Source organism: Natator depressus, chromosome 13, assembly GCF_965152275.1.
Source record: "Natator depressus isolate rNatDep1 chromosome 13, rNatDep2.hap1, whole genome shotgun sequence".
Classification (NCBI taxonomy): domain Eukaryota; kingdom Metazoa; phylum Chordata; order Testudines; family Cheloniidae; genus Natator; species Natator depressus.
Genome location: NC_134246.1, coordinates 9,329,919 through 9,355,163, shown reverse-complemented (window position 1 = coordinate 9,355,163; position 25,245 = coordinate 9,329,919). Strand labels below are relative to the sequence as shown.

General features: G+C 40.7%; 1 protein-coding gene across 3 annotated transcripts in view; it reads left to right on the top strand.

Moving 5' to 3' along the window:
• Positions 1–25,245, top strand: part of CDH4 (cadherin 4) — a 663,987-nt gene that overhangs the window by 173,392 nt on the left and 465,350 nt on the right. The window contains exon 1 of one of the 3 annotated variants that reach the window (XM_074969702.1): positions 21,881–21,987. The exons of the other annotated variants lie outside the window; for them this stretch is intronic. Coding sequence (XP_074825803.1) covers position 21,987 — 1 coding nt within the window. The 5' untranslated portion in view covers positions 21,881–21,986. Of the gene's footprint in view, positions 1–21,880; positions 21,988–25,245 lie in introns of those variants that run through there. 3 annotated transcript variants of the gene reach the window in all.

The following is a 25,245-nucleotide window of genomic DNA, read 5'->3' as shown; positions in this document are numbered from 1 at the left end:
GTCATTATCATGGTCACCAAGTGCATTGTGATACTGTGTCTTCTGGGGGTATGTGTGCAGCCTCCTCTGCTATGCTTTGTATAATTAATACACAATATTAACAATAAATTATAAACAGTTAAATCACATGCTGTGGGAATGGTCCCTCTGTCCTTGTGCCTAATTTATTATTATAAGAATGTTTGTTAATGTGCACTCCTTATGGAGTGGTTGGTGGGAATGAACACCTGGCAGGTCCAAGGCAGAGACGACACAAAGCATGTGTGCAGGTAATCTCAGTGGGTCGGTCTACACTTCAATTAAACACCCGCAGTTGGCCCATGTCGGCTGACTTGTGCTCACAAGGCTTGGGCTGCAGGGCTCTAAAATTGCAGTGTAGGCATTTGGACTTAGGCTGAAACACGGACTATGGGTAGCATGGGCAGCAGCAGCTGAGACATGGCTGAGCTATTGCCCATTGTTTCCAGGTGGGTTTGTACTCGGCACACTCCAGCCTTATCTTCACTGCAGCTGCCCATCCTACTGTGACTACACTACTATTTATACTTGCACTAGCTCTCGTTGAGCTACCATGAGTGTGTTTACATGAGCAGAAGAATCACACCCTGGGAAGTCTATGAGGTTATGAGGCCAGATGCCCCCTGCTTCCCTTTTCTGTGGGCCACCTAATCCCATTCAGCTTCTCAAAGGATTACTTTTATCCATCACATCACACTGCAAACCTATGTTGGCTTTTGTTCGTTAATTTTTTTAAGCCATTCTATTTATTTAGCTTGGGTCAAAATGCTTTTTTAGTTTTACACTGTAAAGCTTTCCACTAATTTGTCAAATAAACTCAGTTACAGGTCTTGCTAATTCGCTTCCAGTCCACATTTTTATCTTATTTTTTATATTCTGTATTATAAACTACTGAGAACATTAGATCATTCTAACTGGTTGAAAAAGAGCATCATGGGATCATAGATACTAGGCTTTAACTTTCTCTACTCTCTTGGTCTTGGAAAATGTTCACTTTTCTGAGATGTTCTTTTATAATGGAATAGTACATTATTGGTGTTGCTTGATACAAAAGAAATTTAATACCTCCAGGGTTATAAATATCATTGATTCACACAGACTAGAGAAAGATACTGCAATATTTTTTAGATTATTAAGACGTTTCCATTTACTGTAAGATGGAAAGAGTTATGAATTTTGCAATCATTATGCCCTAGGTGACTCAGGTTAAGCAATCAAAATCTCTCTTTAAAACATAATTATGATTGCCTCCAACATTTCATTCACTTTTTTCCTCCCTGAAAATATTCTTTTGACTGCCTTGAGTATTTTTTATATCTGCTGTTAACAAAACTTCTATGACCAATGCTGCAGGAGTGCAAAGTCTTGGTAGCTGTATGGCAGATTTTTATTATATTTTTTTCTCTGCAAAGCTTTAATGAAATTATTAAGCACTTCAAGATATCACAGCAGGAATTCAAGCCAGCAGGAAATGTATAGATTTTTCTCCCCGTGTAAATGTGTAGGGCAAAGAACACGAAACTTTTCAGTATTTGTTTCTGGTACCTAGAACATAAGTTAAAAATGTTTATGACCAGCCGCCAAAAAAATTAAAGCATCTTTGTTTAAATGCAGTAGGCTGCCTACTCTAAAATTTGATAGATGTTTTAATAAATGGTGTAAAAGAACTACAAGCACAAATCAGATGGGGAACTTATGTGTTTGTATATATATTTATACCTTTGGGATTTTAATATCATTTAAAATATTAAGATCCTGAATTTCAAGAGTACCTAATTTTGGCTTCTGACTATGCACCCACAAATACTGGTGGGCACAGGTGTTTGCCCCACAAATCTGCTCCTCTCCTACTGCTGGAGGGGGATCCTTCAAGGCACTTAGTCTGTGGATAAAATCCTGATCCTACTGAAGTCAACTGCAAAATTCCCATTGAAGTCAATGGAACCAGGACACAAAGAGGCCTCCTCTAAGCTCATGGCTCCAAGCATTCTTCCTTACTCCGCCATTGTCCCAAGAGATGATAAAGTCAGGTGAGTGGATCATGTCCCATTATTACATACCTATGGAGTAAATTAAGGACTTGTGAAGGGCAGGGAGCTAATAGCTCTTGTTGCAGAAACTGACTTTCCACTGAGGACTAGATTCTTATACCCTTACTCATGACAAATTGCATCTTACTCTGTGCATGCTCCCACTGAGTAGTTGTAATTGACTTCAGTGAGGGCTGCTCCTCTGAGTAAGTGCTTACCAGTGGGAGTAAGGGATTTACAGTCTGGTCTGGGTATTTGGAATGGAAGCTTCCTCATCCCTGTCCTGCAAATGGGCCTCTACCCTGACCAGAGGATGAGAGCAGGAGTTTCATCTCTGTGACTCCTTCAGTCCTTGGTCTGTCTTTTCAGGTTGCCCCCAAGAATGCCATTCGTGGCAATGGCTTTTATGATCTGTGGAGATGGGAGCCAGGTAGACAAAGGGATACCTGAAGCTGAGGCAACATAGCAGGTAGCATCACAGGAGGGAAAGCTAGTGGCCCTATTGTGAGGGTGAGGAAGGAGCCATTTTGTTGGGCTGGAACCCACTTTTTCTCATCCCCAGTTCATTATTTCATTATTCAACATTATTTCAAATCCAAAATAAAATTCAAGAAATAAAGAAAACCTAAATCTAAACACATGAAGCTAAACTTAATAACAAAGAAACCTGAAGCTGAGATATATGAAAACGTAAAGCAAAGATAGCACCAGGGAAACCGACACAACTAAAACTTTGTTCCTAATGTTTGCATTCCCTTCAAACAGGAGTAGACCTTTCTTTTATTGTCCCTCATGCTTGTCAGTCATTTAATTAACCTTTCAAATGTCTCTTCAGTCCCACTCTGAAAGGGCAAAGACCTGTGGCCTGTTTTAATATTTAAAATGAAAAACTGATGTCCATCAATGATGCTTCATTTCCTGTAGAGCCATGTGCCTCAGAGCCCTGTTATCTGCAGGACTTGATATGCATGAGTATGCTTCTGTTATATTAATATCCACTTTTTGACAATCCTGTACCCAGTTTAGGCTGATTAGGTTAAAAGGAGATCATCCAGAGTGTGGTGATGATTCAACATTTTCACAGCAGGAGAGCTGAAAAAAAATCCAGAGAAATATCCTGCTCTGTTACTAACAGGTTTAGGAATGCTCAGTAGGGCTTGTATGTGCAATTTCCCTAGCACAGACATTTAAAACAGAGTACTCTTCACTTTCCATGCAATTAATTGTCTGCCTGATTTGCTCATATTGTGAAAACGACATATACAGGCACAGAGGATCAGATTTTGAGAAAATGTATTCTCACTAAGAAAATAGGCTTAACATTTTTAATTCCTAACGATACACTTTTAAATAATGATTAATGCTATGAAAAATATTTTTATAGAAACTGATGTGTCTTCCTCAGATTATACCTGAAAATAGTGAATCTGCAGAATTTAACAGTATGAAATGAGATTTTTCAAAGCAATTGGGGGGCTTAGACACACCTTCCATTCAACTCAATAATAGAAATATGTCTCTAAATCCCCCAGGCTCTGTTTCAAATCTCAACAGAATGTTTAAATTTCAAAATGTAAGTTCAGTATAATAGCACTTTAGCTGTTTGTTCCTGATGTATAATAAAAATGACCTCTGTGTGGTTCTTAATTAACTCAGCAAAAAAAAATGATCATTAGATACATTACATGACGCTTTGTAAAACTCAAGACCGTATTAAAATGGGGCTTCCACATGAAATTTGCAGATGTGACACTAAACTAATTTGGTGTCACATTTAAAAGTAACAGCAGTTTGGAATTCAGAATTAATAATAACTGACATCTGGAAAAAATAGTTATTTTTCAAAGATCTTTAAGTGTCCGACGATGTGATTTCCAAATAGGATCAAATTCTTCATTCATTTGTGACTCTCCTATTAATGTCAGTGGAATTTCCACTCATGGCTAACAAATACAGGAGTAGGGTCCTATAGGAATAACTTCACTTAGACTAAAATGCAGTCACCTCAGGGATAGAGGGTTGAAGTCACCGATAACAGCACAGGAACATTACATGACAGTTCAGGAAAGAAAATGTAAACTTTATCCAGTTAAAATCACAGGGATAACTTTATGTACTCTAGGCAGAATGGACTGGATGCATAAAGGGAGTTAGGCATCTGAACTCTGTTTAGGCATTTAAGTCCTAGTTTTGGCACCACTGCAATGCACAACCTCCCGCCACTGCCTAACTCTGCTTAAACTCACTAGGCACTTGAATTTTCACAGTGAAAATTCAGTAGGCACCTACGTTTCTGTTAGTGGGCATGAACACTGCTGCTTCCCTCTTGCCTTTCTCCCCCTCCTCAGCTCCAAAGCTGTTGACGCCTGCTGAAGCTCTTCCACTGTGGATAATGAGTCATTGGAGCTGGGGGACTCAATCCTGGGTCTCCAACATCCTGAGTGTACTCTCACCACCAGGCTATAGAGTCATTCTCATGCTTGTGTGTGTGTTCTCTCTCTCTCTCTCTCTCTGCCCCAAATGACCTTTTAATTATGTACCTAGTGGAACAGGTTCAGCAAAGAGATCAAGGGAACCCAGTGTCAGAATATTCTGTAGCCCAATGGTCAGAGTACTCATCTGAGAGGTGGCAGATTCCTCTTCAAATCACTCTTCCCCCTCAGCTGGAGGGGAGTTTGAACCAGGGGTTTCCCATGTCACAGGTCTGTACCTTAAACATGGGGCTAAAAGTTTTATGAGTGAGGTGGTTAGAGCTGCCAGTATGCATCTCATATGAAAGACTATACTGACAGTGGCCTCCATTAAGAACTTCACATTTTTGCTTTTTGCTTAATCAACGTACCCTGAGACAGTACAGGTTAAAGTGAAACCAAAATTATCATTAGAACTGGAACCATAAGATTGACTGTGAGGAAATAGTATCCAATATCTCCAGTTAATTTTGTCCTCTTCGTTCCTGCTTCACTCTACGGTATCTCAACATACACACACACTTGGTGAACCATGCTGCATTAAAAGTTATCAGGCATTTTCAGACTCTTCCTTCTCTTCTTCCTCTTGAAGGAGGTGAGATTTTTTTGGAGCTTCTCTGTGGGAGGGAACTCTCCATAGAGTGCGTTATTTTAAACAGATGATGGCAGGGCTCTACACTAAAGCTGCTGTATCTGCTGTAAAGCTGCTGTATCTGAGAATGGCCGCAGTAGATCTCTCTAGTTATAGCTCTTTTATTCCAGAGAGCAGCTCAGTTATACAGAATAAACTGGCAATTTGTTCTTCAGCAGTGAAGTGATCACCTGTGGACACATAAGCTATATGTGGAAGTTACATGAGTCAAAAGATTTGGTCTCTTAAAAACACTTATTTTCAATTTAATTTTAATAATTAGGCCTGATTGGGAAAATCATCCAGGCTATGGTCTTCCTCTCTGTTTTCTTTCTTGTCTCCACTTATGGATTGTTGTTGACTGCCTCCATGGGTATGTGCTTTTTAGCTAAAGAAATTTTTGTGTACTGCAACATTATTGCAATCTCAGATGTTCACAGATACGTTTATAGCTGATGGTTATCAAATATAGATCTTACTTGTCTAAATAGCAGTACAATTTTCAAAATGAATTGGCATGTCCTTTGTAGGACTTTATTGTTGATGTGCGTGACAGTTGCTGATGCTGTGATGCCTGAGATACCAAGTTCTGCTCTGCATTTTTTTCTTGTCTCGGCAAATGGGACAAATGCCAGCTTCCTGTCTACTTCCAGACCTTTTTTATGCCCCACAACTGATTGCTGTAGCAAACACTTAATTGCTCGCTTTCCTAGATGATGTGTTCTTATACGATACTGTCTGAATTAGGAGGAGTCTTGCATAAGGGTCTCCACAAATGCTCACTAAAAATTATTAGTGTGAGATAAGATCTGTTCTTTTCCCTCACCAATGCGGTCCGATGCAAATAATCAAAATCTTAACCCAAATCGTGAACCAGAGAGTTTCAAAGATTGGGAGAGCCATGGGAGACACACGGCAAGTCAGCTATTCAGTAAAGAAACTTTTCTTATTTAGAGACCAAAACTAACTTTAGCTGGCCCACTCTCCCTGCCCTGATACCAGTACTTTCAAGTCGGGAACTATGTGTCTCAGCTTTTTAGAAAACCTGTTTTATACAGAAAGTTAATTTTAATAGAAGTGATGGCGTCTGGTCAATTAGGAAATAAAAAATGGGATTTGATCTGAAAAAGAGGACCAGCAACCTGTGTGTAGCACAATAAAACAAAATTTCTTTAAGATACTGTTTCAGTGATACCTCACAGCTGTCAGGTTAAAAAATAGATATAGACTGAATGGAGATAAATGTTAGAGAATTTATGGTGATGATGCCCAGTCATTAGAGAGTATTGGTATGCAATCTGTAACCAACTATCACAGATGTTTGGATGTTTATTACCAAGTGATCCTTTCATAATCCTTCTGGGGCTTCCTGGTGGAAGTGGTCACACAAAAGGAAACAAAAAATTAATGTCTCATCTGCTAGTAGCTGCTCTGTTATTGGTAGCCTCTCACTGGAAAAAGAAAAATAGCCCAACCATGCTTCAAAGAATATGGGAGGCTGTGGTTATGGAAAAATTAACACCAATTACGTACCCAGCAAAATGGACAGATAGATAATTAGATATTTGATTTCTTTTTATTCAGTACTCAAAGTACATTCACCTCCAAAATTACCAGCATACCAGTCGAACTTTTTTAATACTACCATTTGATAGACATACCTGGTCTGTTAAATATGTGGATGCAGAGATTTCACTCAATTTAATGAAATCACTGGAAACAACACATTTGTTGTAATGATGATCTCTCTGTCACATGGCAACACTCTGTTAAATAGAAAGATCTATTCACGTATAATGTGTCTTTAAACAAAAGCTAACTGTTGTAATGATTATTTTGTTTCTGATATATACGTGGCAAGGATTTGTAATCTTGTTAAAACTTCCTACATAAATAAAAATATATATTAGTGTATGTACACTTTAGGGACCAGATTTTCAAAGGTCCCCGGAGGTATTTGGAAATGCAGATCAAGTAATTGTGATCTTAAGCAGCCAGTTGAATATGCCTTTACTGATTACTGGTGCAAAGTTGTGTGCTTTTGATTATGTATTGCCAGAGGCACATTGAAGGTTTGTCCCTAATAAAAGTGGACCAGTATTGAAATACCTAAGCCACATAATGCTCCCCAAAGCATAAGTCTGAGACCAAACCTAAAAGCTCATTGCCCACACCTGACAAGGACCATGCACCAGCTTGGACTAAGTGGTGCACAGATATTGTGTGAATTCACCCCCTAGCGAAATGTTCCCTTTTCCCCATAATAAAAGAGATCCACTGATGGGGAAAGATTAAATAGTACATATGTCTATCTTGGCTAAGGAGCAGCTAAGGCAAGACATGATAACATTTAGATATGTTTGAGTGATCCAAACACTGAGAAAGCTGAATGGAACAGTAAAGGGGAAATAAGCAGGATTAATGGGATGAAACTAAAAAATGAAACATATAAGATAAAGAGCAGAAAAACCTTTCAGAGAGTCAGATCTTTTGAGTAGTCTCTTAAGTAGAGTGGTGGAAACCCTATTTATTTGGTACATTTAAGATTAGATTGGACAGAAGTACAAGTATACTAGGGAAAAATCATGCTTTGGCAGGGGGATGGACTAATTGACCTATCAGTTCTATAGCACCTGAATTCACTGATACTATGAAAAAAGTCATTAAAACCCCCTGATTATCTGGCTCTGAAAAGGGGCATTTGTGATGCTGGATTTTAAAAGAGAAGTAAATTCCCCACCAATCACTGAACTCCCTTTAGCTGTCTACTGTAGAGATTGTAGTGTACAGAGAGTTAAAGGAAAATGATATGAAGACTGCCAAAATAGCCCTTTGGTTTGTTAATTTGTACGGTCCCCACAACTGTCAGCCAAGAGTAAGACACTGACCGCAGGACTCATATGCATTGAAGCTCTAATATATGTACCCTGCAGCTGCCAGAGTTTCCCTTTTAGAACCCATCAATATGCCAGTTTGCTTTGTAGTTGGATTGCTCTTTTAAATGGCATGTTATGGTCTCCAAAATATAATTTGTGTATTTGTGTAGGGATTCTTGTAGTTATGGTTTTAATGTAATTGAGTGGCTTTAGTGTGTGTGTGTTTGACCCTACAAAGTTTGAGAGAAGAAATAATTCTCTATACACCGTGCTGCTCATATTTCCTAAAGGTCTCACCAGGTTTTCAATTTTTAGCCTTTATAGACCTAACCTGCGCAAACAGGCAAAGAAAGAGGAAGATGATAGGAGAATGAAGGATAATAATTGGTTTTTGTGTGAACATATATCCACATTTCTTTTGCAAGGAAAAAGTTAAACTTGATTTTATACAGAGATTGGTCTTTGTTGGTAGATGCATCCTACAGGTTGTTGAATCTTAGTAAAGATTACTTAATTACAAATATCTAAGGGCTTGTCTTCACTGCAGTGCTAAATCGGCGCCGCTACGATCGATGCAGCAGCATCGATTTAGTGGGTTTGGTGAAGCTGCGATAAGTTGAAGGGAGAGTGCTCTCCCATTGACTTAATTAATCCACCTCAACAAGAGGCAGAAGCTATGTTGACAGGAGAGTGTCTCCCTTCAACACAGCGCGGTGTAGGCACCACGTTAAGTCGATGTAAGTTATGTGGCTCAGGGAGTGGTTTTTTACACCTGAGTGATGTAACGTACATCGACTTAAGCAGTAGACAAAGCCTAAGTCTTCCAGTTTCTTTGGTCCATTCTGGGCAGCTGAGAATTTTTCTCTTGTACACAAATCCCCTGATTGCATAAAGCTGCACTGTTGACTCTGTGCCATCCAGTCTCCCATCCCTCAGCTGTATGGGTTAATTCTGAACGTGGCTGAAGACATGACAGTGATTGAGTGTATGCGCTGTGGGGCAAGTGGCAAGGACAGTGCCAGATCCATAGGATGGTCTCTAGGGAGCCAATCTATCTAGAATATCTTAAAACAGCCATCATTTTTAAGTTACTCCAGGAGTCAGTTCAGTTTCTTGTTGTCCCAGTGCAGTAGAATTGTAGTTGCTTTCTGCATCTTTCACTTACTAATCGTGATGCTATACACTGTGCTGCACTTCTCTCCAGTCGTGTGCGTTACAAAGCTGCTTCTGAAGCAGAAGCCAGTGTACAGTGACTGAACTCAGTAGCATGGCTTATGTCCTTTCTTTATTCCTTGCTATGAGTCACCTTCTTGATGCTCACACTTTTTATAACTGGAACAAACATCCTAAATGGCAGGCATGGGGATGTCTTTTGCAAACGTCTAATAACTTACCAAAGAAAGTCCATAATTTTGTCTGCCTTTGTAGGAATGGAGATGTGTCCTACTTAATACTGTCCACTGTCCTTTTAGGAAGGGCTAAGGAAACTAACATGTTATCTTTTCTCTTAAAAAAATTAAATACTTAAATACAGGCTATTATTCTCTTTTCATCTCCCTGTGAAATGCCTCAGGGCAAGGTTACAATAATTGTATGTTACGTTACCCAGCTACACAAAGCTCCATTATAATTTGGCTCATTTTTGTAATGTGCATCTCATAGGGAATCTGAGTAGCTATGGTAGAATGTAAATGTATTAAATGTTTCATTACAAAGGGTTCTGTTATGCTGGCTTTCCGTTTTATGGAATGTGAGTTCATTTTAAGGTTCTCTTCTTAAGTACAGTACTAAAAGCTGCTATGGTTTTGTAACTGTGGTAATTTTAACAGATGGTAAGTGTAAGGTGTTGTGTTTTTTTCTTAATGGAAAGTTAACATTTCTAGGTAACAAAAAGCATTGTATTTGTGGTATAATATTTTGTTCCAATATCCTCCAATATCATTCAATACTCAGTTCTAAAAGACAGGGCCGGCTCTAGGTTTTTTGCTGCCCCAAGTGGAATGCCGCCGAAGCAAAAAAAAAAAAAAAGCCGGAATGCCTTGAAAAGTGCCACCCCAAGCACGGGCTTGGTTTGCTGGTGCCTAGAGCCGGCCCTGCTAAAAGAGCACGTGGCTACATTTTACTGATCCCACCTGATGCTACTAAGTTTGTTACTCATCCAGGTTTCTGCCACTTCAGTTACCCTTCTCTGCTTCTTCCCAGCTGCTAATCGTGCTCAACCTTTGCCTGTATTTGACCTTAAATCTATATCTAACAGAGGTACAGTGAGCACGGCTTTTAAACTTAAAACGTCAGCACAAGGAAAGCAGAGTAATGTAGCAGGACCCATGTATAATGTTCCTTTAGAGGAAGAAAATACATTACTGTTGGAATAAAGTCTTTTTAGAGACCTTGCCCTTTCTAGATAAAAATAAACATGTCACATTGGGAATGAAGATCTTCCAGGGCAGAGACATATCCAAATAAGATTTTTTTTTCTTAGTAGCAAAATCCCCCATCATTAGGAAAAACAAATTTAAAGAATTAGAATAAAGGATTGCTTTAAGTCTCATTGATTTGTTTCTTCAGGCTTTGCAGCTTCAGAGAACGGGTCAGTCCCTGCTTCGTTTCCTGGCTGGAGTTTTTTTTCCCATATAACACACGCACCTCTGTGTGTTTCCATCTTTTAAACTTTGCTCAGCATTGTTTCAGAGCCAGTGGAGGTTAACATAAATCATTCCTCTTCATCCTGGCCAGACTTGGGTTCCCATCAGTTCATGTTGTGCTAGATGATTCCCTTTTGGCTGATGGTAGGACTACGGAAGGCTTTGCTTTCCCCTGATGCTTTAGTCGCTATCTCAGTTGCTAGAACACCTTCAAAGCTGCGAGACACAGTGTTCTCGGATTCATCTCTGATCTGTGTACTTTAACTTGAGAACGGCCTTACAAATATAGCGCCCAAACCTGCAGTCCTCAGCCAATGCTACCTTTGATTTCAGTGAGAGTTAGTCTCCTCACGCTCTGCTCTTCTGCCTGTTTGTAGGCTCTGGGACAAAACAGCAGTAGCACCAAAGCACTCAGTAGCACCAAAGCTCAGTTCATTACCATTCTATTAAAAAGGAGATTATGCGTTTCAATGTAGTTGAAGACCGAGGGAGGCTGGCTTTACAGCAGAAACTGTGTTTTAGCTGGAACAGGAAATTCTATAAACGTGGGATTATTTAGACATTTTAAGTGTAATTAGTATTTTTTTATGCTGCAGGCTGCATAGCACTGTAACTTGATTCTTTAAAAGGGTGTTTTATGTACCTTAGATTTGCTATCCGTGCTTTGACTCTAAAAGGTTTCCAATCATTGCCTGTTCAACTTTGCCGTGGTGCTGTAACTATCCATCCAAAACCCTAAGCATTTCTGTGATTTTGAGGATAATCTTGGATGCTGCACACAGATCCTTATGCAAGTTTTCAGTTTGACAAGGTTGAGTGAGGCTGGATATAGCCCAGACAGGAGATGTTCAGCACCATTTGGATTGCCATTGGACTGTAAACAGCTCTGATATTTATCACTTACATTTTTAGGCTGAGTTAGTTGTGTTCCACAGAGCTTCTTTTCCCTGTGGGGTTTGTCTCAATAAAACTTCATGCATAGCAGCGTCTCTATGGACAGGATGTGTCTGTGTTTTCACTTCTGAGCCTGTGGTCAAGCTCTTATGAAGAGGAAAAACTTGAATACTACACCTGACTCCACTTTATACAGAGGAAAGAAAAACAAAAAGGTTTGTTCAGGATAGAGCAGTGAAAACTTGCAACAAAATACAACTCAGTGTACTTTTCATTTTGAAGATGTTAGTCTTTAAACATTTCCATGTTATCACTGGTCCAGCCTTTCAAGGTGTTTGATAAGGCACCTACCTTCATCTTTGGTGGACAGTGCATCCGTGCAGACTTAATGGTGGAATATCCCTCAGTGTTAATAATTCTTCAGGAAGTGATGCAAACTCCATCTATGGCATTGGGCAGGTGAAACATCTCTACCTGTTTGCATTCTTGCATGTTAACATGATCCTCCATTTCCACAGACTGGGTGAAGAGGAGCCCCTTTGAGGTGCCCTCCATTAGATGTTAGCAGTGTGCTCATGGGGGCAAAGCCAAGTGTAGTGACCATGTTGTGGGAGAGGAGTTGCTCCATGGATAGAGCATTAGGAAGACCAGGGTTCAGAAGTTCCCTGCTCCACCTCAGTTCAGTTCCCTGCTTCCTGTGTGACCTTGGGTTGGTTGGTTAGAATCTGTGGGTACAACGAGAGTGATTCTATGACTGTGATTCTCAGCTCAAGGAGATATACTCATACTTTCATTGAGCTTGTGTGCTAAAAATGGAGTGTGGCTGTGGCAGAGAGGAGAGGGGCTGGTCACACCGATTACCTGTCAAGGGTCTTGGATTGGTACACACACACACACAAGGGTCTTGGATGGGTACACAGGTCTTGCTTCCACTCTATTTTTAGCCTGCTAGCTTGATGGGAGCTACTGCAAGTATGTCTCCTTGAGGTAGGGATCACACCCCCAGCTCAAAGTATAGACATAGCCCATGTGTATCAGTTATCCATCTGTAAAATGGGGATAATAGTACCACAGGGGTACATACATGGAAAAAATTGTGAGGGGCTCGCATATGATGGTAATAGCAGCCACATAAATACCTAATCTAAATGTAGACACTGCATTGCAGAGAAGGGAATTCTTTTGTGGCCCCAAGTAGGCTGGAGAGTGCATGGAGTAGCTGGTAGTGTTATGAAAATATGAGGTGTGACTAGGGTTGCCAATTTTGGTTGGGCGTATTCCTGGCGGTTTCATCACATGACATAGTCTTTAATTAAAGATTAATCTTTAATTCCTGGGGACTCCCAGGAGGGTTGGCAACCCTAGGGGTGACTGGAGAAACCACAGGTCCCTCCACACTGGGAGGTGTGATCCAAGGGTCTTTTGATATCCACTGGCAGACGTCATAGGGATCTCCTGAGTTCACCAAAAGGGGCCACATAAGATCTCTGCTGAAAACATGAATGTCTCTGGTCATCATAATCATTGTGAGATGTATGTGCAGATAATGTGTCAGGAGTTATGTATGTATACTGAAAATTATGTTCTTAGGTCCTTGCAGTTAAAGGCAGGTCACTCAGAGGTAGCGTGCCTTGAGACAGACAGACTTCTCCAGACAGGATGTAGGACATACTTATCTCCCTGGTTGACCATGGTGTATCTTGCAGTGGAAGACTGCCTGCATATTGAGTCAAAAGCTAATGAATAGATTGCAAGTGATGCAGGGAAAAAACAAAAACAGCAGAGCTTATCCTGCCTGTTAGTAAAGACAATGAACTTTTCGTGATGTACCAGGCATGCTTCAGTCTGGGAAGAAAAGCTTTTGTTGGGCTTGATCTCAGGAGGATCTCAGCTCTCCTGGTTGAACACAATGGGAAAAGAACTTGGGGCAAGCTATCCTGTAGAAGACAGGGAATATCTCATGAATTAAGTTTGGGCTCTGGAAAGCATGTTATGATTTTGTTTTACATGTCATAGAATCATAGAATCATAGAATATCAGGGTTGGAAGGGACCCCAGAAGGTCATCTAGTCCAACCCCCTGCTCGAAGCAGGACCAATTCCCAGTTAAATCATCCCAGCCAGGGCTTTGTCAAGCCTGACCTTAAAAACCTCTAAGGAAGGAGATTCTACCACCTCCCTAGGTAACGCATTCCAGTGTTTCACCACCCTCTTAGTGAAAAAGTTTTTCCTAATATCCAATCTAAACCTCCCCCATTGCAACTTGAGACCATTACTCCTCGTTCTGTCATCTGCTACCATTGAGAACAGTCTAGAGCCATCCTCTTTGGAACCCCCTTTCAGGTAGTTGAAAGCAGCTATCAAATCCCCCCTCATTCTTCTCTTCCGCAGACTAAACAATCCCAGCTCCCTCAGCCTCTCCTCATAAGTCATGTGCTCTAGACCCCTAATCATTTTTGTTGCCCTTCGCTGGACTCTCTCCAATTTATCCACATCCTTCTTGTAGTGTGGGGCCCAAAACTGGACACAGTACTCCAGATGAGGCCTCACCAGTGTCGAATAGAGGGGAACGATCACGTCCCTCGATCTGCTCGCTATGCCCCTACTTATACATCCCAAAATGCCATTGGCCTTCTTGGCAACAAGGGCACACTGCTGACTCATATCCAGCTTCTCGTCCACTGTCACCCCTAGGTCTTTTTCCACAGAACTACTGCCTAGCCATTCGGTCCCTAGTCTGTAGCGGTGCATTGGATTCTTCTGTCCTAAGTGTAGGACCCTGCACTTATCCTTATTGAACCTCATCAGATTTCTTTTGGCCCAATCCTCCAATTTGTCTAGGTCCTTCTGTATCCTATCCCTCCCCTCCAGCGTGTCTACCACTCCTCCCAGTTTAGTATCATCCGCAAATTTGCTGAGAGTGCAATCCACACCATCATCCAGATCATTTATGAAGATATTGAACAAAACCGGCCCCAGGACCGACCCCTGGGGCACTCCACTTGACACCGGCTGCCAACTAGACATGGAGCCATTGATCACTACCCGTGGAGCCCGACAATCTAGCCAGCTTTCTACCCACCTTATAGTGCATTCATCCATGTAACAATTTGTTTCCAATATTCTCTCTTTCTGTTGTTCAAATTTCGGTTCTTTGCTAATAAACTAATTCTTGTTTTTTCTATGAATATATCTAAGTGCTGCGTGTTAAGTAGAGTGGGGACCCTGAGCTGAATCTAGCTCGCTGGTGTGTGCTATGCCTTTGGAGGATCTGGGAGTTCTGTGAGTGTTCAGCGGAACAGGTGCTGAGCACTCCACAGGGATGCTCAGAGGGCTCAGGAGTCGGTATGGGCTTCTCACAGCCCTATACGGCGAGAGTGAGGCCTGCAGAGGCCTGGAAGGCAGTGCTTGTGTTGCTAGAGGCCGGCAGAGTCAGGTTGCTGATCCACAGCTGGCACAGACAAGATTTCCTCATGCTAAGGCAGGCGGTGCCCTGGGAAGCATCACAGAATGGCGCTGGGCTGCAGGGAGGGTGCAGCCGGCACTGGGCTTTGCTTGCTGGTGTGTTCCAGTGATGTAATGCTTAAATAGAAATAATGTGCAAGGCTCAAGCCCCCTCCCTTGCCACTAATGGGCAAGGAGTTTAAAACCCAGTACACAAGAAATAACAAAGTACATCAACACAAACCCCTGCAAAAGAATGACACACCCAAATTAACAGTTTAACAAAAGGGCCTTTGTTGGGAGCAGAAACATACGACCTGGGGAAGGAAAGAGTTAGGGATAACTAGTATGTTAGGATTAGGGTTAGGGATAACTAGTAGGTACTGAGCATCAACAAATTCCCCACCTCCCAGCATCCGCAACTCTTTCCAGCCCCCAGCTTTCTTCCCGCACCCTCTAGCTTTCTCTCCCACCCCCGTCTGGCACCTTCCCAGGCAGATGGGACGCTGGAGATGAGTGCTGTAGCACAGCACAGCGAATGGCTTAAGCAAAAAGGGTGCCTCTTACTGTGTGTCCGACCCTGATGGGGCAGGGTTCTCTCCTGGTTTCCTGGCCTGGCGTCCTATGCGGGGTCTCGTCTGGCTCTCTGGGTTGGTTCTCTGCCACTCTGATGCTGGTCTCTCCTGGGCTGGGAGCTGCCTGACCCATGTACTGGATCCCACAAAGACCCCCTTTGTGCAAGGGGCCGGGGGAGTCAACCAGAGACCCCCCTGAGCTGCTCTGCTTCTCACAGCTCCCAAACTCAGAAAACTTCATAAAACTAGTCTCTTTGTCCCCAAGTGAGACTGTCCCTTCTCCCTGAGCAGGTGAGACGCCCTGGCTCATCACTGGCCCAGCAAACTGCTTGTCCAGAGCACCCCATGCAGAAGCCTCCCAGTTGGCCTCAGCAGGAGTTTCTAGTCCATTCTGCCGTCACCTCTGACCCCAAGCTTGCTGGGAAACTGTGTCAAAAGGCTCTGGTAGCCATTATTGTTACAGTCCATCGCCTACGAACCCCTAGAGGCTCAGCCTTGGTCTACACTACAGACTTACGTCAGTATAACTATGTTGCTCAGGGGTATGGAAAATCCACACCCCTGAATGACGCAGTTATACTGGTCTAACCCCCTGTGCATACAGCTCTTTGTCGATGGAAGGGCTTTTCCCATCAACATAGCTACCACCTTTCGGGGAGATGGAGTACCTCCGTCAAAAGGAGAAGCTCTCCTGTCAGCGTAGGTAGTGTCTTCACTAAGCCTACAGCAGGGCAGCTGCAGCACTCTGTGTGTAGACAAGCCCTCGGTCCAGAGTTCCAGGAGCTGGCAAATTCCAAGTGCAGGGTACAGATATGCAAGCTCTCTGTGCCTTAATGAGGAGAATAATACAACATAGAGGGTGTTGCTGTGTGCAAGCCCAGGCATTGATCACTACAAGAGCTGGTCAAAAAATAGCAATTTTTTTTGTGTGTGAAAGTTTTTGGGGAAAAAAAAGTCCTTTTTCATCAAATAAAATAAAAATGGAATTTGCATGTTCTGACTGGCTCTGACCTTCACTTCAGCTGACTATATGTCTCAAAACTCCTGTATATGATATGAGTAGTAGCTTCAGGTGGCCTAATGAACTGGTCAGGTGAATTTGAGTCCCCGTTTAGTCTCACTTACTCTGGTTTTGTGCAGGGTGGGAGCAGCGGTGAATTTCCCTCACTGTGCATATAGCATTGGATTCTATAAAATCTGTACCACATTTGGAGTATCAAAGCCCTAGATAAATCTTGCACCCAAATCTTTATGGCTTTTTGACAAATGCATCATTATTCATCTTCACTTTTAAGAGTGTCCCTTTCTATATGAAATTCAGAATAACCAGCTTCTAAGTGAGTTCCAAATGGAGGCTTTCATTTTCTGCTGAGGACATAATGAGTTGCTGTGGTAACAGATGTGTATACAGGAAGCAAATCTCTTTTTTTATGAATGTAGTATTTTAGCAGTAAATTCCAAAATTATACAAAAAATAAGGAAATATTTTGCAAACAAAACCAGTTCAGTAAAATATTTAAACAATTTTTTAAATTTTATATTTAGGATAGATTTTAACATTTTCTATTATTGATTTCAGTATGATACAAGCTAACGCTGGGTCTGATTCAGAGCCTATTAAAATGAATCAAAAGACTCACCTTTATTCAGTGAGCTTTAGATCAGGCCCATCGTGCTGTGACTTGAATGCCAGAAAGCTTTATCCTGGTGTAAGTCAAATAGTTAATAAATATTAATGCTACAGTCCTTTATATTAGTTCTCAGTTATCTACTGCTTTTGTGCTAAACTCTGTCCGTCTTCCACTTGGACAGAAGCAGGGAGAAAATAAACCGCAGATTGTCTGTTGTCTATAGCAGTTTCACTCAGATTTATATAAACTACACATGAGAGTACAAAGGTCTTATGAAAGAGTTGTAGAGGCAAAATTGCTAACGGTGTTGTATAATAATTCCCGCTTTTGCACCACCTTTTGTTCAGGGGTCTCCAAGCTATTAAATCTCACATAACCCCTCTGAGATAAGTAAATATTATTGCTATTACTTACTCTAATTCATTTTATTGAATTATTTTACCTATTTCACAAAAGGTAAGTGGAGAACCAATGGAAGTTAGGGCCAAAATTTCCCAAATCGCTCACTGATTTTGAGTGTCTCAGTTCTGGAACCCAAACTGAGACATCTTGGGCTTGGTTGCCAGAATGGTTTGAGCACCCACAACCCCAGCTGACATCAGTGGAAGCTGAGGGTGCTCAGGATGGGCACCCAATAATTGATGCACTCGAAATCAGAGGCTGCTTTTGAAATTTGGGCCTTAAATGGTTTATCTGGATGCACCTTTCTTTGAAAATCCAGGCTATTGTTTAAACTTATGGGTGAAATTCATCTCCACCTCCTTGTAGAAAAGCCAAGAATAACAGCCTTTGTGTAGGAAACTTCTCAGGTGCTTGGGGTGACAAGTCTTCTACGCTCCAGAGCTTTGACAATAATTGGAGAAGTAACCCTGCAGATGGGGGTGCATTGTGAACACTTTATCTCCATAATTAGAAGCCTACTGGCCATACCTTGAAGCCACCCTCACCACCCCATCACTAGTCTATGAAGTCCGAAGCCATCTGTGTCATTCACAGAAGATGTAGGCTCCCCAATTGTCCCCATTCTCAACTTCACACCACGGTGGTTTTCATTGGAGGTCTTCCATGTTCCTTGCATCAGTGAATGAATTTCACTGTCCTAGAATAAAGGATGACATGTATCTATTGGAAATTTCTGAACGATCATAAGGAGGCTTGAATGCTAAACCAAAATAATAAACACAAACCCAACAATGCCATTCTGTGAACACTCTGTGTGTGCCCCTCAGTAATTTGTTTACATTACTGTTTTTATTTGCCAAAACAATGAAAATATTATTGGCCTAGTTTGAGAATGGAAATTAAATTTTAATAGGATATACAGTATTAATAAAGAAAAAGAGCGCACAAACAAGGGTTCTTCTATGATAATTAAAAATTACAGTGTCATTACTCAGGCTTGCTTTCTGAATTGCTGAGTGAATTAAACTGCTTGTTTCAGTCCTTACAGCAAAGTCCTTACAGCATTCTCTCATTAAAATTCTACATTGTCAAAATGGGTAAAAATGCATCTACAATGACTAATTTTGTTTAAACCTTGTCTTTACTGTGGGTTTTATCTCATTCCACAACACAGCTCACCTCGAAGAGACTTAATATATATTTGCTGAGCTGGGAGGGCCGAGGAAAGAAGTGACCACTTTTTGCAATCTGTGTTCTTTTCCATTTAGATATTGAGAAGGAGATACTGGTACTGTGGGATACTAAAGCTCTTGTACCATAAAATGATATTATAATGAAAAGTATTGCTTTTTATGGCATCTCTATAGTATTAGGGAGAGGTATTTTTCCATAAATGTTCATCTTTAATCTTTATAGATTGCATTTTATGGGAATAACTGGTCTGTAAAAGACTTGTCTGAAATCTTAGAGGGATAAAAATATAATAGAGTTGGTGCCACAGAGTAGTTTATGGGGAAATATTATGAACTTGTTTAAGATATATATATATATATATATATATATATATATATTATATATATAAATATGCCATGGGAAATAGATATAAAAACTGGGGTTGTCAATTAATTGCAGTTAACTCATGCGATTAACTCAAAAAAATTAATCATGATTAAAAAAATTAATCGCAGTTTTAATTGTCCTGTTAAACAATAGAATACCAATTGAAATGTATTAAATATTTTGGATGTTTTTCTACATTTTCAAATATATTGATTTCAGTTACAACACAGAATACAAAGTGAACAGTGCTCACTGCATATTATTTGTATTACGAATATTTGCACTGTAAAAATGATAAACAAAAGAAATAGTATTTTTCAATTTACCTCAGACAAGTACTGTAGTGCAATCTCTTTATCGTGAAAGTGCAGCTTACAAATGTAGATTTTTTTTGTTACGTAACTGCACTCAAAAACAAAACAATGTAAAACTTTAGAGCCTACAAGTCCACTCGCTCCTACTTCTTGTTCAGCCAGTCCCTAAGACAAACAAGTTTGTTTACATTTACAGGAGATAATGCTGCCCGCTTCTTATTTACAATGTCACCTGAAAGTGAAAACAGGCTTTCACATGGCACTTTTGTAGCTGGCATTGCAAGGTATTTACATGCCAGATATGCTAAACATTCGTTTACCCCTTCATGCTTTGGCCACCATTCCAGAGGACATGCTTCCATGCTGATGATGCTCATTAAAAAAATGTGTTAATTACATTTGTGACTGAACTCCTTGGGGGAGAATTCTATGTCTCCTGCTCTGTGTTTTACCCATTTTCTGCCATATATCTCATGTTATAGCAGTCTCGGGTGGTGACCCGGAACATGTTGTTCATTTTAAGAAACCTTACACTACAGATCTGACAAAATGCAAAGAAGGTACCAATGTGAGATTTCCAAAGATAACTACAGCACTCGACCCAAGGTTTTAGAATCTGAAGTGCCTTCCAAAATCTGAGAGGGACAAGGTATGGAGCATGCTTTCAGAAGTCTTAAAAGAGCAATACTCCGATGCAGAAACTACAGAACCCGAACCATCAAAAAAGAAAATCAACCTTCTGCTGGTGGCATCTGACTCAGATGATGAAAATGAACATACGTTGGTCCGATCTGTTTTGGACCGTTATCGAGCAAAACCCATCATCAGCATGGACACGTCCTCTGGAATGGTGGTTGAAGCATTAAGGGACATATGAATCTTCAGCAATCTGGCACATAAATATCTTGCAACACCAGCTACAACAATGCCATGTAAATGCCTGTTCTCAGTTTCAGGTGAGATTGTAAACAAGAAGCGGGCAGCATTATCTCCTGCACATGTAAACAAACTTGTTTGTCTGAACAATTGGCTGAACAAGAAGTAGGACTGAGTGGACTTGCAGGCTCTAAAGTTTGACATTGTTTTGTTTTTGAATGAAGTTATTTCTTGTGAATAATTAATTCTACATTAGTAAGTTCAACTTTCATTATAAAGAGATTTTATTACAGTACTTGTATTAAGTGAATTGAAAAATACTATTTTATTTTTACAGTGCAAATATTTATAATCAAAAATAAATATAAAGTGAGCACTGTACACTTTGTATTCTGTGTTGAAATTGAAATCAATATATTTGAAAATGTGGAAAACATTCAAAAATATATAAATAAATGGTATTCTATTATTGTTTAACAGCACGATTAATCACATTTTTTAAATCACTTAACAGCCCTAATAGAAACACTTTGCCCCCAATTTTGGGAAGCACTGCTATTTTGGATATCACTGAAGCAGGTACTTAAGTGCTCTCCTGAACAGGGGGCTTTGTGAACGGAAGCCAAAAATGTTGTGTTCATTTTTAGTGTTCTGCAAGCCATAATCCCAAAATACAAAACTTGGGCCTGATCATGCAACCCATATCCACATGTGCCACTGAGCTTGATGGGAGTATTCTTGAAAGTAAGGTCTCCTCACATGAGCAAACACTTCAGATTTGGGCCCTGAACTCTGTTTTCATTAAAATAAATAATCAGAAGTATAATCCAAATATTGTTTTGTGTCTTGTGTTTTTTGCCTTGGCTTTTCCTCCCAATTAGTCTCTCAGCTTTTTATGTGATATGCAAATGCAGGCCTCAGTTCAGGAAAGTCAACAACATGATTAAGTCTGCTATTGCCAAGTCTTGTCCTAAAGGTGGAAGTTTAAGTAAATGCTTAAACTTAAGCACCTTTTAAAGTGTTGCTGTGAATAGGGTTGCTTCCTGAATCTCAGCCTTATCTATTAATGAAGCTCCCCCCTTTTTGTATATTGCTTTAGTGTATATGGATTCGCACCAGTTAATAAGGGTCTGGTCACTGACATTAAGGCTCCATTTACAAATGATGCATAAAGATTAATAAAACTTATAAATATTATAAGTATACCACACACAAGTAATGATGGTTATACGCCAGAGTTATAAGCAGCCTACTGATTTGCTGGGCTTCAGAACAATATAAAAATTGATTAAGCACTCATTAGAACAACCACTAAGAATTTATTAACTCTATATAAATCATTTACAAATGCAATATTAATATAATGCGTATAAAGTATTTATAATATATAATTATAAAGTATAATATAAAGTTTGACCAAAGTTTCTTTGTCATTTTAAAAAGCAAAATTGAACAAAAAATGTAGCTCTGCTTAATGTGCGCTCTTCTTTATTTCTAGGTAAGTGTCTCAGGTCTTAAAGAGTATGGAAGTTTCCTTAAGTACGGTAAATCAAAAGATATAAGAACATACTTCACTGTTCCAGTTCTCTAAGCACTGAAAGGTTGGATACCCTTTGGAGAAGTAAGGCCTGTATTATACTCAGTTTTGATACTTTTATTATGATTTTTCAGTATTTTCTGAGTTTGTGACCACATTTTCATCTCCAATTTTGTGCACAGGCAAAAAGCTTGTAGGTTTTGTATGCTCCATACAGACCCTTTTTGAGGGAATAGTTTGTGCAAAGTGGACATGTAAATTCAGAGCCCAGCTTGAGGCTGGCTGAAAATAGAGCTTCTAATTAGAACGGAATAAACTTTGGATTTGTTTTCATCCCAAAACAGGATGAAAAGTTGAAATTTCAAAAAATTTGAACAAAAATTCTGAAAAAATTTGCTTTGATTGGAAATGTGTTGATGTTTCTGAATCAAAACATTTTGCTATTCTGGATATTGATATTTTTCACTTTGTTGAATTGACCTGAAAGGCTTTCTTTTGAGTCAAGTCAGCATTAAACAGGAGCCTGACGTATAAGAGAGAGTGGGGGCATCAGGCTCTCTGACTGGGTCTCCTATGATGCACCACACAGATTGGTGAACTGGGTCCACATTTGGATATTGGGAGGTGTTCTTCAGGGAGCCTTGTCTCGAGGAGACGATGTGGGCTTCAACTACAACTCCCATAAGGCAATACATTAGGAAAGTGCAACTTAATTCTTTTTGGAACTGATTTGAAACATTTCTGGTCCAATTAATAAAACAAAATTCCAGTATGAGTTGAATAGGCCTGAAACAACATATTTCGTTTTGATTTTCCTGACAGAAAATTGAAGATGTTCAGCAAAAATCAAAATTTTCCTGTGAGAATGTTTGCTTTTGTGGAAACTGCATTTTCCTTCAGAAAAATCCCGACTGGCTCTACCTCTAATGTTAGAGGGAGGAGGTGGGAGGGATGAGTATACATGTGTTCTGGGGTTTAATCCTACTACTGGGCAAGGGGTAATGCTACCACATGGATGGAACCCAGCGCAGTGCTGAACACACACCGGACCCACTGGTGCAGATCCCCAGTTCCACCATTTGGAAAGCTACGCATTCTGCTGCCATGTAGCAGGGGCCCATGTTGTCCCCACCCAGCAAGCTGGAGAAGTGACCCCAGACAGAATCCCCCACCCTGCACTGTTGCAGAGCCATGAGCTCCTCTGTGTTGCATGCATCACGTGTCCCCTGTTGCATGGGTGGGCTTTGGTTCATGTGCTGCTCTATAAGATGCTCACCACAGCCTTGCAGGGCTCTGCAAACTCAGTGGTGCTCTGAGATCCATGCAGCAAGAATCAAGCCATGGTGAGTGAAAGATAATGCTTCTGTATTCTCCTTGGTTAAAGCAAAGTGGAGTAGAAAAATGGTCAGTGAACAAGAAAAAGCAATTGATGTTGACTGTCCTATCTTAGAAACAGTCAAAGCAAGCTATTAGTCTGGAACACATGACTTATGAGGAGAGGCTGAGGGAACTGGGATTGTTTAGTCTGCAGAAGAGAAGAATGAGGGGGGATTTGATAGCTGCTTTCAACTACCTGAGAGGTGGTTCCAGAGAGGATGGTTCTAGACTATTCTCAGTGGTAGAAGAGGACAGGACAAGGAGTAATGGTCTCAAGTTGCAGTGGGGGAGGTTTAGGTTGGATATTAGGAAAAACTTTTTCACTAGGAGGGTGGTGAAACACTGGAATGCGTTACCTAGGGAGGTGGTAGAATCTCCTTCCTTGGAAGTTTTTAAGGTCAGGCTTGACAAAGCCTTGGCTGGGATGATTTGATTGGGGATTGGTCCTGCTTTGAGCAGGGGGTTGGACTAGATGACCTCCTGAGGTCCCTTCCAACCCTGATATTCTATGATTCTATGATTCTATGATTAGCACTATGTTATCAATATCTATAATAACCTCTGGGGGAACTTGTATCTAGTGTTTATTTTTCCCACAATGTAGCACATATTTGTTATTGCAGGGTGACTCGCCTGAGTTGGGCAGCTAGCATTAGGGTTTTCTGTTAGACAACTACTGAAATATTATGACAGGTTTCAGAGTAGCAGCCATGTTAGTTAGTTAGCAAAAAGAAAAGGAGTACTTGTGGCACCTTAGAGACTAACACATTTATTTGAGCACAAGCTTTCGTGAGCTACAACTGTAGCTCATGGAAGCTTGTGCTCAAATAAATTTGAAATATTATGTTCACTATTATCATTTTCACTCATGGCAATTCATTATGATAGAGGCATACAAAGTTTTTGCATGCTGCCTGTGAGTATTTCTTTCAGTGCTGAGATGTACTCTTTGTTCCAGGGTAGATTAACTGGAGCAGTTCGTCCCCCCAAAATTAATTTCAGGATTTTGTAGGTTGCCATGTGGTGCCATCTTGGATTGTTGGTTTTTGTTTCCAGAGAAAGAGTGCGTTCACTTTCTCTTTTGTTCACACTGTGGGGGCTTGCCTCCACGGCACTGTTAGCCCAAAGTATAGCTCAGCTGTTGCCTCTGACCCAATTTATGTGCACCAACAAAAGGTTCTATCTTAAATTAAGTGATGCTTTAAATTCGAGCTAGCTGTCCCAGCAGGTGGTGGGAGCTGAAGGTCAAGTGCTGCTGATGCTGGAGCTAGGAATGTAGTGGGGACTCAGCTACTGTGTTCTGCTGATACAAACACACTCACTCAAGCTAAGCTAACTTGAGTGTAGATAACTCCATCTATCACTGCAATGAAGAATGTCGCTTATGAGATTGAATGTTAGTCCTTCCATCTTCCACCATGCTTGGGCCAAAGACAATGTGTTCACTCAAATACCAGCAGCCCAGCTGCCATACCAAAACAGTGATGATATTTATTGTATTGGTGATGAAAAAGCAGGGGCTGAACTGGTCTGGTAAACAGTGGCTCAATGAGATGGTACTTTTCTGTGGAGGTTGCCACCTGGTGCTACTACACCTGAGCTTTCATGTAGGAGTGTGAGTCTTTAGCCCTTATGGTTGCAAAAATAGCCACCAACTGTGAACTGAGTATAAGTGATACAATGATGTCTGTCTTAGTCTGCAGTCGGCCTGAAACAATATCTCTGAGAGGTGTGCATGGTTCTGAATCCTCTGTGTGGGTCATTAACGATGCAGCCTAATTATTACAATTTAAGTGTCAACACTTTCAATTGTTTTACTGCTGACTGAAGCATGCAGTAAAGCCAGAGGATGAATGTATTATTAATATCTGCACAATCTACTCGTTCTGGTGTCACAAGTGGCAGAGGCTGGTTTGTGAGCAGAGCTGGGCAACAATACCACTACTCTCACATGCGCTTGCTCCC